The following is a 16,829-nucleotide window of genomic DNA, read 5'->3' on the forward strand; positions in this document are numbered from 1 at the left end:
ATCACTGATTCTGCCTTACTGCCCTTGCACCCCACCTTTGGGGTGACTGCCAACAGGGACTGGTTCCATTCCACTCCACATAGCAGCACAGGAAGTGGCAAGTGTTACATTTGCTTGTCCTTTCATTTTTTCAATGGTGATTTTTAAAAAGTTAATTTTAATATCAGTTCAGTTCAGTTCAGTCACTCAGTCGTGTCCAACTCTTTGCGACCCCATGAATCGCAGCATGCCAGGCTTCCCTGTCCATCACCAACTCCCGGAGTTTACCCAAACTCATGTCCTTCGAGTCAGTGATGCCTTCTAGCCATCTCATCCTCTGTCGTCCCCTTCTCCTCCTGCCCCCAGTCCCTCCCAGCATCAGGGTCTTTTCCAATGAGTCAGCTCTTCACATGAGGTGGCCAAAGTATTGGAGTTTCAGCTTCAGCATCAGTCCTTCCAATGAATACCCAGGACTGATCTCCTTTAGGATGGACTGGTTGGATCTCATAGACACGTTGTTTTTTATGGCTTTTAATTTTTCTGTTTTAAGAAACCCTGGGATGATAAAAATATTATCTCATGTTACCTTCTGAAAGCTTTTTAAAATTTCTTTTTGCACTTACTTTTAACCACCATGAATTAATTTTTGTGTATGGTATAGCAACTATCAGAAAACAGCAATGCTTTAAAATATCATTTTATAATAGCAACAAAAAATGTCTAGTATCTAGCAATAAATCTAATGAACAAATCTAATGACAAATATGTTCAAGACCTCTACAGGAAACCTCCAAAATCATGTCAAAAGTAATTAAAGAAATCAAAATAAATCAGTAGATCCATGTCATGGATTAGGAAACTAAATATTGTTAGGATATCAATTCTCCCCCAAATTGATCTATAGATTTAAAGCTGACATGCTGAATCCACCTGCAATGCAGGAGATGTGGGTTCAATCCCTGGGTCAGGAAGATCCCCTGGAGTAGGAAATGTCAACCTCCTTCAGTATTCTTGCCTAGAAAATCCCCTAAACAGAGGAGCCTGGTGGGCTACAGTTCATGAGTCCCAACGGGTCGGACACGACTGAAAGGCTGAGCAGGCACGCACGGGGGTGTGTACCACAGACGTAGTCGGCACAAGAAGGAAGGATCCCATGCCTGGATGCTTCTATCAGCCACGGAGGCCTATCAAAAGCTCAAGAGAGGTTCTGAAACAAGCCCAGAAACATGTAAGATCGAGATCCCTACTTTCAAATTCTCTAACTGCTCCTGGCACGAATGACTGAAAAAACAGACATTGTTATGTTCCTTCTTGACTCCACTCAAGCCTTTAGGAAAAGACTGAATCTAAGTCTCTGCCTATTTGTTACTAATCCAGCCACTTAGAGTACAGGCTGCTGTTGGTAAACAGGACAAAGACTCTGAGCCCACTGCAGAGTCCAGAACATACAGGGAAGCTTAAGCCAAGAGATAGCTGAAACCCTGGCATGTTCAGCTTCGAGAGAAATCTCACCATAAATGGGAGCCTCTTACCAGATGAAGGATGGACGTGCAGAGACGCAGGCAGCGATGGAGCAGCCGCAGGGCCTTGTGGTTCTCCTTGGCTAGAGCCCGCCGCAGGTCCAGCAGCTCGTAGGACTGATCTGCTTCGTGGGGGAGCCAGGACACAGAGTGCAGCTCCTGCAGAAGTCTGGAATCAGGGCTAAACTGGTCAGAGCTGGTGACTCTGCCCTCCTTCCTTGGACTCTTTTGACTTATTCCTAGCCCAGCTCACCCCAGAATAAGCAAAGGTTTAGAGACAGCATAATGTTCCCAGAGACCGACAGTGACAGCCTCCTCTTGAAGGTTCTTTGGAAGAGGTTAAGCCCAGAGTGTTGCTGGCTGTGGAATTCTTTGGCAAAGGTTTGGGGTATGCACAGATGTTTACACTGGGTAACCCTTTCTGCCAGGATAGAAGGTCAAAGAGATCCTAGGGTCTGACTAGAAGGAGAGACTGCAGAGGCTTCTTCCTTGGAATAAGGAAAGCCGCGGGTCTTTACAGTCTAGATGGACAGGCAGGTTTTAGAATCAAAGGTGAGGAACCTCCAACTTCCCTATGGGTTGACCATCCCTGAAGAAACCCACTTCTGTTATCTATTCCCCCCACAACCACCCTGAAAAATCTACATTTCAAAATATCCTTGAAAAAATGGGCTCCCTGATAAACAGAGGATGATCACATGGGTATCATTTACTCAGTTCCTATTGAGGCACTGAACATGGTACTTTATATTCACTATCTCATTTAATTCTCACTGCTGGTTCGTTGAGTAAAGACAGTGAAAGTAAGTTAAAGTGAAAGTCACTCAGTAATGTCTGACTCTTTGCAACCCCATGGACTTCTCCAGACCAGAATACTGGAGTGGGTAGCCTTTCCCTTCTCCAGGGGATCTTTCCAACCTAGGGATCGAACCCAGTCCTGCCTCACTGCAGGCAGATTCTTTACCAGCTGAGCCACAAGGGAAGCCCAAGAATACTGGAGTGGGTAGCCTATCCCTTCTCTAGCAGATCTTCTCGGCCCAGGAATAGAACTGGGGTCTTCTGCACTGCAGGCAGATTCTTTACCAACTGAGCTATCAGGGAAGCCATCAAGTAAAGAATCCGCCTGCAAAGCAGGAGACTTGGGAGACGCTGGTTTGATCCCTGGGTCAGGAAGCTCCCCTGGAGAAGGAAATGGAAACTTACTCTAGTATTCTTGCCTGGAAAATCCCATGGACAGAGGAGCTTGGCAGGCTACAGTCCAAAGGGTTGCAAAGAGTTGGTTATGGCTGTGACTTTTTTTTTTAACAGCTCTGAGTAGCAAAAATCTTCTTTTGTTTTCAGATCAGGAAACTGGGGCTCACAAAGTAAGGTCTCTTGCTAGTGTTTAGGACTTAAATTCGGATCTGTGCAGCCAATTATGCCATGATGATTAAGCTCGACTGGAGAAAATCTAGAGCTGAGGTTATGAACTGGTAGCACATGGGCCAAATTCAGAATGAAAGGGTTTTTGTATGTACCACTAAGAGTTGGCCAGCACAGTGTTTTAATAAAACTTTTTGGTGTTTTAATAAAAATTAAAATATAACCAGATAAAATTAAGAGATTTTACAACAAAATGTGGATTCCTAGGTCATCCTGAAAAAAATAATGTGGCTGACATGCTGGATCCATATTCCTAATGGTAAGAATCAATTGGAACTGAGTAGTGACTGTCCTCTTTAGGTGCAATCCCGAAGCTGACTGCAGTCCATGCTCCCTAATGTCTTGAATTCAGCCCACTGTATTTCTTCCACAGCTCTTCCTTGGGCCCTGCAGGCATCTGAGCTTGCAACTCCTATCACAGAAGATAACTGCAATAGTTGAGGAGTTGTGCAGAGAAAGTAAGAAAGAACTGAAAACAGGAGAAACTAAGTTTTTCTTTAAAAAAAAAAAAAGAGAATTCAAGTAATACCATGGTAAGTGCAGAGTTTCAAATACCTACATTACATCCTCAGATTTGATATTTAATAACTGGACAATCTGGAGAAAGTTGATATAGAAATTTATTAATACATAGATCTGTTCAGAATATATTTTTCAGAGGAAAAAACTGGTTACATAACAATTATGTGAAGTATGATTGCATTTGTTAATATGATGGGAAAAAAGACTCTAAGAGTATGTGACAAAATGTCATGGTTATCTATAGATAGTGAGACTGAAGAGTTTTTCATTTGTGCTCTTTTTGTATTTTCCAAATCTTCTAAAATGATCGTGTAGGTTACTGCTTGTAAAATAATTTTCAGAAGTCCACTGCAGAGACTTCCCTGGTGGTCCAGTGGCTAAGAACTCTGTGTTCCTAATGCAGTGGGGTTGGATTCAATCCGTAGTCAGGGAACTAGATCCCATATGCCTCAACTAAGACCCAGAGAAGCCAAACAAATAATTTTTTTTTTAAGTCCATAGAAGTAAAAAAAAAAAGTCCATAGAAGTTGTGCCTTGAAGACCTCACCTGTTGATATGAAGCAGCCCAGCTCCAAAGTGGGGGACAGCCAGGAGCAGGTGTTTCTCCAGGAAAGACCGATGCTGGTGCAACCTCTGCAGCTTCACACCCTTCTTCCAGCTACAAACCAGAGGGAAGTGATGTGTACTGTGGCTCTTTGTGATGCCTCTTCCCAAACCCCATACCCACCATCACCTACCTGGCTAAGGCCTTGCGTAAGAGGCAATACTTGAAGAACGGTATGAGCTGGAGCTGTTGCCAGAGGACAGAGTGGCGATGCCAGGTTCCCAGCGTCATCGCCTCACTGCCCTCCACGGGATGCACGTGCAGGATCCCGAAGGGAGAGAGGATGTAGTGCTCGGGGTTCACCTTGCTGGGTGGCACCACCATCAGGCTGTAAGGCCTTTAAACCAGAGCGCAGATCAGTGGGGGCCTTGGGAGTTTGTGCAGACTCCAGGGAGGGACAAAAGAAGGACAGAAAGGGGAAACAAGGAGGCAGAAAGGAAGGCAGAAGACAGTGGGAAGAGGAGAAAGAGAGCAGAATGATCTTCAAACCAGAAAGATGCGCTATTAAGAAGAAAAAGGAAGCCAAAAACAGGTGGGAAGAAAGAAAAAGGCTCTTAGCCAGTTCCAAGAAGTTCATATCTCCAGACGCAGAGAACATACATCCCATCAACCCTAAGATGCTATCAATTGTAAGCCACAGCATTCTTTCATGAAACACTAAAAGAAAAAATGCTGGCAATATGATACGCCACCAATTTGTAAGATGCATGACAACTTCAGAAATGTTGAAATGTGAAAAGAAATGTACATCTTAGAAATGATAAAATATGTATAGCCAACATGCTGAAATAACATGCAGAGATAATCAGGGAAGGCTGTTTAGAGTAACTGAGAAAGGCGGAAAGCAAGGGTAACTAGAACACTAGACACAGACCAATAAAGAGGAAAACTGCCATCTAGTGAACCAGATAAATTCCTCCAGAGCTATTTTATAATCCTAGTAAGTTGTCTTATTTCAGGAAAATGCTCCCATATCCCACATTAAATATACTCTATATGTAAGTATATAACATATAAACTATGTGCTATTATCTAGTTGAGGTAAAATAGTTGCCATAATGCCATGCTTGGGCACATTTAATAAGGCATTTATTAATTTTCATCCTGCAGTTTTCTTTTCATAACTTGGAGTCAGCAATATTTTTAAGCACTAAAAATATTTTTTAGCCCTTTAAAAGCTGTGTGTCCCAAGTCCAATGCATATAATGCCTAAAAGGTAAAACCACCCTCCTCTCTCTCTCTCTCTCTCTATCTCTCTCTCTCCCATCACTCCCCCCATACATTATTAAGCAAATGACTCAAGGGCATATACAAAAGTATCCGTGTAAACTCAGTAAGTCAAATCATATAAAAACTTTATTTCATTTCTGACAAAGTGATTAGATCTTCTCAAGTATACCATTATCCCCAAATTACAGATGAGAAAACTGAACAAAGAGAAGTCATAAGATTGCACAAGGCAGTTAAGGAAAGAATTTTTGTTGTTTAGCTGCTAAGTTGTGTCCAACTCTTACACGACACCATGGACTGTGGCCCACCAAGCTCCTCTGTCAATGGGATTTCCCAGGCAAGACTGCTGGAGTGGTTTGCTATTTCCTTCTCCAGGGGATCTTCCCCACCCAGGGATTGAGCCTGCATCTCCTGCATTGGCAGGCAGACTCTTTACCACTGAGCCACCAGGGAAGCCCAGGATTTAAAAACCAAACCTACCTGACTGAAGCCCCCCTCTCTTAACCACTGGGTTATGCAGCATCCCGCAGGATAGCTACCTATCCTAACTGAGGCCTGACTTCCCAAGGGGATGCTCCTTCCCCTGTGGCCTTCTTAATGGAGGCTATTCCTCCTGCACAGGGCAGGACGTCAGGGAGAGCTGAGCAAAGACCCTAAGGAAGTGAAGGAATATATTCTTCCCTAAGTATAAATCAACCAGTCCATCCTAAAGGAGATCAGTCCTGGGTGTTCACTGGAAGGACTGATGCTGAAGCTGAAACTCTAGTACTTTGGCCACCTCATGCAAAGAGTTGGCTCATTGGAAAAGACCCTGATGCGGGGAGGGATTGGGGGCAGGAGGAGAAGGGACGACAGAGGATGAGATGGCTGGATGGCATCACTGACTCGATGGACATGAGTTTGAGTATACTCCGGGAGTTGGTGATGGACAGGGAGGCCTGGCGTGCTGTGATTCATGGGGTCACAAAGAGTCGGACATGACTGAACGACTGAACTGAACCAAACAGAAGTATAAATCAAAATCTAGGACAGGGGGTTCCCTGGTAGCCTAGAGATTAGGATTTCTGGCTTTCACTGCTGTGGCCCAGGTTCAATCCCTGGCCTGGGAACTGAGATCCTTGCAAGCATGGCAATCTAGGACAAATATAAGAAAACTTTGATAATTGCAAATACACTGAAAAGAAAACCTCAAAGTGAAACAAAAAATGCCAGGTTTCTACTTTTACTGATGGTGCACTAGAAATATGGACCAACATTCCCCTTGAGAACAACTAGAAAAACTGGGCAAAGTACCCAGATAAAACATGAAAGTCATCAGAGAACCCACAGATTAAATCCCCTGCGCTTCCAGATGGGACTCTGGTTACAACACAGGTTGAACCAGAAAACACCTCCCTCCTTGGTGTGGGCCCCCAGCTCTTTTGTTTTAAAACCAAATCTGCTTTAAACCCACTTCTGCTCTTTAGTTTTCTGAGTCTGAAGAAAGCTCAGCTTTCTTTCTTCTATCTTTCAGGAGCATATAGTAAAACTGACACACCACTGCCTCTACTGGAATCTCTGTTTGGAGAAAAGCAGCAACAAGCGCAAAACTCACTTCACTGTGTTCCTTTCTGGGCAGATGTGGGCCCTGTAATTATTCACTGCTTTTTTAGTTCTCTTGCTCATGGTTTCTTGTTTCTCTCTGTGCCTAATTATCTTTGATTATGTTGTTTCTCTGACTATGACTGAGCTGATAGTTGAAAGCCCTAAGCTTGTCATTTTCTTTCTATAGGCTCTCCACCATTGTCAACAGGGCTCCCACCCCACATTGCTGCCATTACTATCACTACTGCTGGACAGTCAAGTGTAGCAGCCACTAGACGTCAGTAGGTAGTTCATCATCTTCAACTACAGCGACAATCTAGTTGTGACGTCAGCACAGGTCATGGATTACTAGCATGCTATTTCCCATTAGCAAGAAGCCTAGTACTTTCCAAGGCCAAGGACATTACCAAACCAATATCAGAATCCCATAGTTGAGGATCGTTTCCTGAGACCACTCATGATGCCAAGTACTGTATCAGAGTCCAGTCAGAAAAACAGAAATTGCCTTCAGCATTTCGACAAAGTGAATTCAATAAAGAAAATGTGTTTTTTAGAAAAGGTGTCAGAGGACACCTGAAAAGCAAAAAGGAAAAAAACTAAGGTAGAGCAGAGACAACAGCTACAGGAAATGGATGCCAGCCCTAAGACTAGAGGAACAAAGGAAAGAAGTTTGGGTTCTCAGAAGCCATGGATTTGGAGGCTGGGCTTGTAGCACAGGGACTTGGATTTCTAAGGAATGCCGCCTGGCTGCTACTAGTAAATAAGGAGTTCGAGGAGGGGCCTTGTAGAATTACGATTCAGAACTCTGATGGGAAAGTGCTACCCCAACTGGCGTTGATCCCTCTTGCAGTGCCAGGATCAGGAAGAGGCTACTTCAGAAAGTGCCTGCTGCTGGCAGAGTGAATGACCATTTCTGGGGCAATGATATGAAGGGAAAGCAGAGGAAGGACAAAGTCCCTTCTCCTTTTATCCTGCTATCCAGTCTCCTTCTAGCATCCCCTATTAATCAAAACTAACAGGAAGCTAGCTGAAAAAAGAGAAATGAAGTTTACAGAGTCCCAGCCCCAGCATTACAAAGCAGAGAGAGAAGAGCAGAACTAGAGCCAAGAGACAATTGCTTAATAACAAGCACAATGCTCTCCGTGAGCTTTTGTTAAAAAGTGGATGGTACAGATCATTAGTCCCACTGAAGTTCAGGAGAAAGAGGTCAGTGTATGCAGGATATATAGATTCCTGGGAGTAGATATCAGATACTGCTCAAGACTATGGACTTTTGAGTTAAGACAGGGCCAGGTTTCAGTCTTGTTTCTACCACTTACTATGTGGTCTTGGACAAGTCACGTAACCTGTCTATGCATCAGTCTACTCATATCATATATGGAATAATAAGGGCACCTACCTGGTAGGTGGGGATTAAACGACACAGGTATTTTAAAAAAGCTTGATTAATGGTAATTACTACTGATATTTCTGGGAAGAGAAGAGACTTGAATAGGGCTTTTAAAAATACTAAGATTTTGATCTAATGGAAGAAAGTGAATGAATGACTTGAGTCATATAGAAGAAGACTTGTTTTCTTTTTTTTTTTTTTTAGAAGACTTGTTTTCATAGCACAGGGATAGAACGAGGACCAAAAGGTAAAAGTTAAAGGAACATAGTCTAAGGAAAATGATGCCTTGTGAAACACAAAGATTTAAATGAACACCTGATTCTTGCACTGGAATTAGAAGAGTTCACCATCAAATTCCTTTCTGAGGTGATGACCAAATGTTTCTGTCATGCTAGGACAAAATAAAGAAGACAGAGCAAAAAGTAGAAAAGAATGACTAACAAGAAAAGCTATGACAGCAAAGGGGAGCAAGAGGAAGTGAAGAGTGGAGAGAAGGCTGAGAAGGGAAGAAAGAGGGAACAAGGGAGACAGAAGAAATGAGAGGGGAGAGGAGAAAGACAGGAAAATAGCAGGTCTGGAGAGGAGGAGGAGGGGAAGACAGTGTGGGGGGAAGTCAGGGAGCGGGAAGAGGAGGTCAGGGGTCTGGGCATGGGCTCTCACGTAAAGTAGCGGCTGGGAGCCACGTTGAGATAAAGGAAGTGGATCTTCTTCAGGTATCTCTCTGTCTTCATAATGGCCATTATCTGGCTACCCAGGAGGGAAACCTGTGGTAAGAAGCCAGTGCTTCTTTTTTGGAGGGTCTTCTCAGGAACTTCCAAGTCCAGCTGAGACCTGTATGATACAAAGTCAGGAGAGAAGAGGCAGTCAGGAGAGAAGAGGCAGAGCAAAGCGGTCAGGCGGCTACTGTCTGCCAGTGAACAAAGGAGCTAGATTAGGTGCCTGAGAGGACCTGATGTGGCCTTGTTAGAGCCTGTCAACCATCTACACCCAAAGGTTTGCATGCTGAGCAAATACAGTCCAAGAGGTGACATAGTCAGGCAGCTGCAGTCATTCATATCTGTGTGTGAAGAACCCTTCCCTTCCTGATAAATGAGTAATTGTTCTGGATTGATTGTGATTACTATGACATCAATATTACATAATACTCAGTAAAAGTCATGGGAATACTTTGCTGTCCCAACTCATCACCTTGCAAGCCCATAGTCCTAGATATCTCCTCTCTGGCAACTTTCCTAGCCTTCTCGATCTCCTATCTTTGTCCCCATTATACCTGCTTTCCAACTCTTCATGATCTCCACGCCTGGGGTTTCTTTCTTGTTTTTTCTCCATCATCACCCAAACTCCACCTTCACATCCATCTCTTCCCAGCTGGGATCCAACTCTACATCCTTCAGCACCCTCAAGCCTGCACCAATACACCATCAGTCTTCCTACCCTTCTACCATACCAGCTGATAAAATTGGTATTAAAATTAATTATTATTAGAGAAGCCAAAAATCAATTACCTGGACTAATAAATTTGATGAGTAAACTCAAGAGCACAAAAATAAAACAAACCAAAAACCCTCTGAATAATTCAGTTTAGATTTAACCAGTCCAAGTATATTCATGCCATTAATTAACCCAAATCTAGATAAACAGAACAACTTACTCCAGGGCTACAACGCCATCCTAAAGTTCACATCAGGACTTCCTTGGTGGTCTAGTGGTTGAGAATCCACCTGCCAATGCAGGGGACATGGGTTCAATCCTTGGTCCTGGAGGATCCCACAGGCCACAGAGCAGCTGTGCCCTCACACCACAACTGCTGAGCCTGTGTTCTGCAACAAAAGAAGCCACCGCAACGAGAAGCCCTAGCACAACAACTGGGGAGTGGCCCCAGGTTTCCGCAACTAGAGAAATCCCATTGGCAGCAATGAAGACCCAGAACAGTCAAAAATAAATAAATTTTAATTAATTAATTTAATTAAATGAAGTTCACATCAACAACAGGGTTTGTGATTTTGACATTAGATCAGGACATCTTAATGGTGTAACTGCACTAAAGCTTCATTTCCTCAATAATTAAAGCCCTACTTGTACTAAGCAGGTTCAGTAGATCTCAGAAGAGAAATATCATCTCCTGTATAGACTCCTGGAGTCCAGCCTCATCTGTGGGCTCACTCTGCTTGATGTCTTAGTACAAGTTTTTAGGCAGCTACCCCTTGCGGTCTCCTTGACTGCTACTGCAGGCTTCCACCTCCCCACCCCCATGCTCAGCCCGCCGAGCTCCCAGTCCCCTTTTGCTTCTGTCCCTGCCCAGCAAAAACTGAGGCTCTCAGCCATGAAATAACTCCCTCAAGTTAGCTGCCTTCCCACACATTTATCTATACATATTTCCATTCTACTTTTGCCTCCAAATTTGAGAGGAAGGAGTGACCTTCTTCTCTGCAAGACTAATTCCTCCATTTGTGCTCTGGATACCTTCTGCCCTCATCATGAAGTATTTTCAATCTCCTCTTCTTCTGTTGTTAGCCTATACTTATTCATTCACTCTACAAATATGTATTGAGCACCAACTGCTCAAAGACTGTCTTGAGGGCTATAAACACCTCTCCATTTTTTGAGAGTCCTACTCAGACACCACTGTTCTTTCAATCTGCTTTCCTAATCTCTCTTTCTCTTTCAAACCAAGCTTCATGAAATAATGAAACATGATTTCCACTTCTTCCCCTTCCATTCACTTCTGAATGCACTACAGTCTGCCTTCCTCATCACAAAACTACACTGAAACTGCTCTCACCAATCTCTTCCTTGTTGCTAAATCCAGTGAATATTTTTTTCAGATTTTTCTTAATTGTCTTGGTAAAGCTTAACACCGACTGCTCCCTCCTCTTTGAAATTTTCCACTTTATTTCACTTCCTGACCTTCAAGGTATTTTGTTAACCCAAATTTAAACCCAAACTCCTCTGATGTGCTTTCTCCTATTTCTGATGTGTATGCACACACACACCCAGAGAAAGACCCGGGGAAAAGGCAGTGTTCTTTGATTTTGTAGCATTTAACTCAAATTGTAATGCTATTTTACTTAAATCAACTTATTTAACATCTATCTCCCTTAACTAAGCTGTAAAACCCCAAGGTGGAGAAGGAAATGGAGTACTCCACTCCAGTACTCTTGCCTGGAGAATCCCAGGGACAGAGGAGCCTGGTGGGCTGCCGTCTGTGGGGTTGCACAGAGTCGGACACGACTGAAGCGGCTTAGCAGCAGCAGCAAAACCCAAGGGAAGAGATTGACTCGCTCTTATCACTTCTGTATGCTCAGCATCTAGCAGTTCCTGATACATATTGTTTATCCAATAATACTTCTTGAATATATGAATGTCTGAGAGGCCAGTCCTGGGGAATATGGTGAAATTAAGCCACATGAGCTAGACCTCAGAGGTTTACTGCCAGCTCCAAAAAGAGGACCAAGAACTTGACTTCTTTCAAGCATCTCAGCCCATTCTCACTCAATCTAGATTACTCCCCCGGGAAAGGAGACTTATACTCACGGCACAGGGCAGATCATTGAAAAAGAAGCATCTGGTGGGGCAATTGAAGGCATACACAATGAAGGCACTAGCCACCTTCCATCAGGGCCCCAAGAGTCTACCTATATGCCCAGCCATAAACTGAGAGCTAAAATTGAGAACTCCAAGATTGATTGAAGGTAAAACTAGCCTTCTTTCCAGACAGTGAACGTATGAATGCCTGCAAGCCAGTCCTAGAGAATATGAAACAGAAAACAGCTTGAGTTTCTAGAATGTGTCACAGACAAGCTGGCCAGGGGACAGGGAGAAATTCCAAGACTAGAGTTAGAGAATTCTGAGAAGAGGGCATTTCTGTAGGCATTCTGAAATCCTTACAGAGCAGTTAAGAGCCAGACTGGGGCAAAAATCATCGCTCCAAGGGCCAACAGTCCCTCACTCGCAGGGCAAGACTCTGGAAGGATCAGAATGAAAAGTCCTATCTGGCAGTGCAGCCAACTCTAGTCTGCCTTGGAGCTGGTTTAGCTCACATAGACATGAGTGGAAGGGGCCCCCAGACAGGCACTCACCTAGGAGCATCTCGAGGGAGAGACCCAGATTGAGTATCCCACAGTAGGTAGGCCCAGAGGCAAGACTCGGGGATTATGGAACAAGTGAGAAAAACAACTAAGCACTACATGAGAAAGAAGTCTAGAAACTCTGGAAACTCAGGCTGTTTTCTGAAGCTTTGGCTTCCTCGAGGTTGACTTGTGATTTTCATTAATTTCTGCATTTTCCTAAGGGGATTAACACTGAGACCACTGGGGTTATTAGCAGACAGAAAGGAAGAGGTTTTTTTCCTTTCCTTTGCTCAAAGCCCTGGACTAGGTTCCTCACTTACTTAGTCTCTGTTCTTCCAACACGCTCCTCTTCTGCGTTGTCAGTGTCACTGACTTCATACTGTACTGGGATGTTGGTTGCCAGTGCCAAGGGCAGAAGCCTGAGGCCATCTAGCCACTGGGTCTCTTCCATGGCCACCTCCGCACCGACAATACCCAGGCTGTGCTGTAGCTCGGGCAGGGTCAGTGGTCGCAGCCATGTGGCCAGATCGTCCTCGACTTGCTGCCCTTCCCACTGGGCCTGCACAAAAGGGCATGCTGGGCGTGGGGTCCCATGATGGAACCTCTTCCTCTGGGGATAGCAGTCAACATGGGAGGTGCCCTCTAACAACGAGGAGTCTCGGGGAAAGGCCTGGTCTATGGCGTCCAGCAGATCCAGCTGGAGCTGGGCCTGAACCCAGGGTGCCCAGCGGTACAGCCGCTCCAGGAAGGGCAGCAAGTCAAGGCGACCGACCAGCAGCGCTCGATATGGGGGCAGCAGACCCAGCACGGCATGCAGGTAGTACCACGCTGCAGGGCTGCCATCCTGTAGCACTTTTGAGAACAGGGTTTGGAGCTCAGCTACCAGGAGCTCTAGCACTGTGGGGCGCTCGGACCGAGTCACTGCCTTCAGGGACTGCCTCTGTTTTCCTTGACAGGCTCCGCGCTGCTCTGCTTCGTCCAGGACACCTATGGAGCGCCGAGATTCAAGGGCTTTAGATGATGCCTCTTCATCTGAGACCAAGAGGAGCCAGGCATTCAACTGCCGTCGAACTGCCCCTGCCCACTGCTCAGGATCCAACTGCCAGTTCCAGGCTCCTGGTTGATGGGTCTCACCTGCTTGGCGCAGCACCAAGAGAGGGCAAGAGAAGGGGGCTTAGGCTCTGGGCAGCATCAAGGGGATTGAGAGAATGGGGAAGGGAGGGTCTTAGGACCGTGCGATGGATAGAGATGCAGTTTCCTGAGACCCTCAACCCACCCCACAGCTTCCCCTTAAGACCGGTGAAAAGCAGGCCCAGGACGGAGGTAGGGCCCTCCCTGCACAGGAGTCCCTTCCCACTGCCCCTGACACCATCCCCTCACCTGGACTATGGGGCATAGAAGGCAAGGGAAGGGAAGAGAGCGGGATGTGCTGGTGAGGTTTCATGGGAAAGTGCCTGTAGGAGAAACGGATGAACTTAAACTTGGGTCTCGGGCACGGGCTCGCTCTATTCACAGCCACCCCCACACAGACACTGGCATGCACTCTATGGTCACCGGTAAAGGCAAAGTGACAGACGCACCTAAAAGGACTCACTCAGGACCTCAGAGCAGCAGGGAACAGTCACTGGGGCTGGGGCCTGGCGATCGCCTGAAGGGGAGGAACAGGTCGTCACGGACAGGCAACAAAGCCCCGGTCCCGTCTGCCCTCGCCCGTGGACTAAGAGAACGTGTTGAGGACAGAAAGCAGAGAGGGTACAAAGGAGGGTACTAGGCGGGAGGAAGAAGAGGAGGTGGAAGAGGAGAGGAAGGGAGGGGGTGTGGGAGAAAGGGACACTCCGGGGGGCGGGGGGGCAGTGGTGAGAATGTGTGTGTGTCTGGGAGCAGTGGTGCGAAAGGCAGGGATCCCCAGCAGCGGACTCACTCGCGGCCCCATTCCTCCCAACTGTTAGAACAGTTAGCACGTCGCGTGAGGCGGAGCCTCGGATGAGAGCCCAGGCGGGGCCAGGAAGGGGCGGAGTCCTGGGAGAGGGGCGGGGCCCTGGGAGAGGGGGCGGGCCCAGGCCAAACCTGCCCTCTGCCCTCTGCCCGCAGGCCTTGGGAATAGGCAGTCTGGCTGGTTAGGTCTGGAAAACAACAACTTGTTTGATTTGGGAAAGTACCAATCCTGCGGGCGTCGTGAGCGGGTGTAGTCCATATTGCCTGTTTATCTATTACTGAGCCTGTAAGTTGCTACGGGCACCCACAACAGGGATCTTGGGACACCCCAACCCACCCAACGCACACTCGCGTGTATCCATCTAGACCACCACACCCCTAGCAAGAAATCCAAGTAAGACAAACTCCTTGATCACAGAGGATCTCAAAATCTGGGGGGGTTGGGGTGGCGGGAGGGCAGGAGGAAACGCCTGAAGGATTAAAATAAATAGAAACTCAGCATGTGACAGAGTCCCACCTCCACTTTGGATATCTGATAAGAATCCCAAACTTAAAAACTTAAAAGGTCCAAAACCTGAATCCTAACTGCCTCCTCCCCCAAATAAGCCTGTTTCTTTCGTTTTCTTCCGCATCTCAGTAAACAGCAAGTCAGTTTTTCCAGTTGCTTGGGTCAAAGGTTCAGTCAGTTCAGTTGTACAGTCGTGTCTGACTCTTCGTGACCCCATGGACTGCAGCACGCAGGCCCTCCCTGTCCATCACCAACTCCCGGAGCTTGCTCAAACTCCTCTCCATCGAGTCAGTGATGCCATCCAACCATCTCATCCTCTGTCATCCCCTTCTCCTGCCTTCAATCTTTCCCAGCATCAGTCTTTTCCAGTGAGTCAGTTCTTCACATCAGGTGGCGGAAGCATTGGAGTTTCAGCTTCAGCCTCAGTCCTTCCAATGAATATTCAGGGCTGATTTCTCTTAGGATTGACTGGTTTGATCTCCTTGCAGTCCAAAGCACTCTCAAGAGTCTTCTCCAACACCACATTTCGAAAGCATCAATTCTTCAGTGCTCAGCCTTCTTTATGGTCCAGCTCTCACATCCCTTACATGACTACTGGAAAAACCATAGTTTTGACTAGATGGACCTTTGTCAGCAAAGTAATGTCTCTGCTTTTTAATATGCTGTCTGGATTGATCATAGCTTTTCTTCCAAGGGGCAAGTGTCTTTTAATTTTCATGGCTGCAGTCACCATCTGCAGTAATTTGGGAGCCTAAGAAAATAAACTCTGTCATTGTTTCCATTGTTTCCCTATCTATTTGCCATGAAGGGATGGGACTGGATATCATGATCTTCGTTTTTTGAACATTGAGTTTTAAGCCAGCTTTTTCATTCTTCTCTTTCACTTTCATCAAGGGGCTCTTCAGTTCCTCTTCACTTCCTTTCATGAGAGTGGTGTCATCGGTGTATCTGAGATTATTGATATTTCTCCCAGCAATCTTGATTCCAGCTTGTGCTTCATCCAACCCGGCATTTCGCATGATGTACTCTATGCATAAGTTAAATAAACAGAGCTCTTTTCAGACCTGCCAGTGACCTTTTTCAAATACAGGCAGATGACGTCACTGCTCTGCTCAAACTCACTAATGTTTTATCATCTCATTCCCTCAGGAAGTCCTACAAGTTGCTACTGTTCAGCTGGCTACTACCTCTGTGAACTCTGCCCTCTCCCCATTCACAGAGTCACACCCAGCATGCTCCCACCCCAGAGCCTTAGTAGACTGCATCTCTGCCTACCGATCATTTAAGAGACAGACAAGTTTTCTGTGGCGGCATAACCAACTGCCACAAACTAAGCAGCTTGAAAGCAACACCCATTTAGTATTAGTATTAGTTCTGTATGTCAGTGCCCTCAGCATGGCTTGACTGGGTTCTCTGCTCGGGATATCACAAGCCTGAAATCTAGCTGTTGGTTGGACTGAGCTCTTGTCTGGAGTCTCTGGGGGAAAATCCTCCTCCAAGCACATTCTGTTTTTTTGTGCGTGTGTGTGTGGAAGTGCAGAGTCTTAACCATTGGATGGCCAGGGAAGTCCCCAAGCTCATTCTTGTTGTTGGCACTTTTCAGTTTCTTGTGGTTATGGGATGGGGTCCCTGATTCCTCCTGGGCATCAGGGGCCACTCTCAGCTCCACCCAAGAGGCCACCGGTCTTTCTTGCCATATGGTATCTTCATCTTCAAATCAGGCACAGTGCCTCAAACCCCTCTCATGTTTCAAATCTTTCTGATGTTCTCTTCTGCCCGCCTTTTATATATTTATTTATTTATTTGGCTATGCCAGGTCTTTGCTGTAGCATGTGAGGTCTGGTTCCCTAACCAGGGATCAAACCTGGGCCCCTTGCACTGGGGGCGTGGTCTTAGTCACTGAACCACCAGAGAAGTCCTAAAAACTCCCTGCTTTTAAAATGTGGTTAGGCCTGGCCTATCCAGATAATCTCCTTTTCTTACAGTCAAGTATGTCATATAATACAACCTAATCAGAGAAGCAAAATCTGTCATATTCACAGTCCTGGGGGTTATACATGGTGTG

The 16,829-nt window shown here is 45.9% G+C and overlaps 1 protein-coding gene across 1 annotated transcript in view; it reads right to left on the bottom strand.

Annotated features, from left to right (window-relative positions):
• Positions 1–14,515, bottom strand: part of DNHD1 (dynein heavy chain domain 1) — a 61,696-nt gene extending 47,181 nt beyond the window's left edge. The window contains 8 exon segments of the mRNA XM_061161312.1: positions 1,512–1,668; positions 3,991–4,101; positions 4,181–4,384; positions 8,912–9,082; positions 12,642–13,455; positions 13,916–13,969; positions 14,243–14,340; positions 14,481–14,515. Coding sequence (XP_061017295.1) covers positions 1,512–1,668; positions 3,991–4,101; positions 4,181–4,384; positions 8,912–9,082; positions 12,642–13,455; positions 13,916–13,969; positions 14,243–14,340; positions 14,481–14,515 — 1,644 coding nt within the window.
• Between the last annotated feature and the right edge of the window lie 2,314 nt (positions 14,516–16,829).

The sequence above is a fragment of the Dama dama genome, chromosome 1 (assembly GCF_033118175.1).
Source record: "Dama dama isolate Ldn47 chromosome 1, ASM3311817v1, whole genome shotgun sequence".
Lineage (NCBI taxonomy): Eukaryota > Metazoa > Chordata > Mammalia > Artiodactyla > Cervidae > Dama > Dama dama.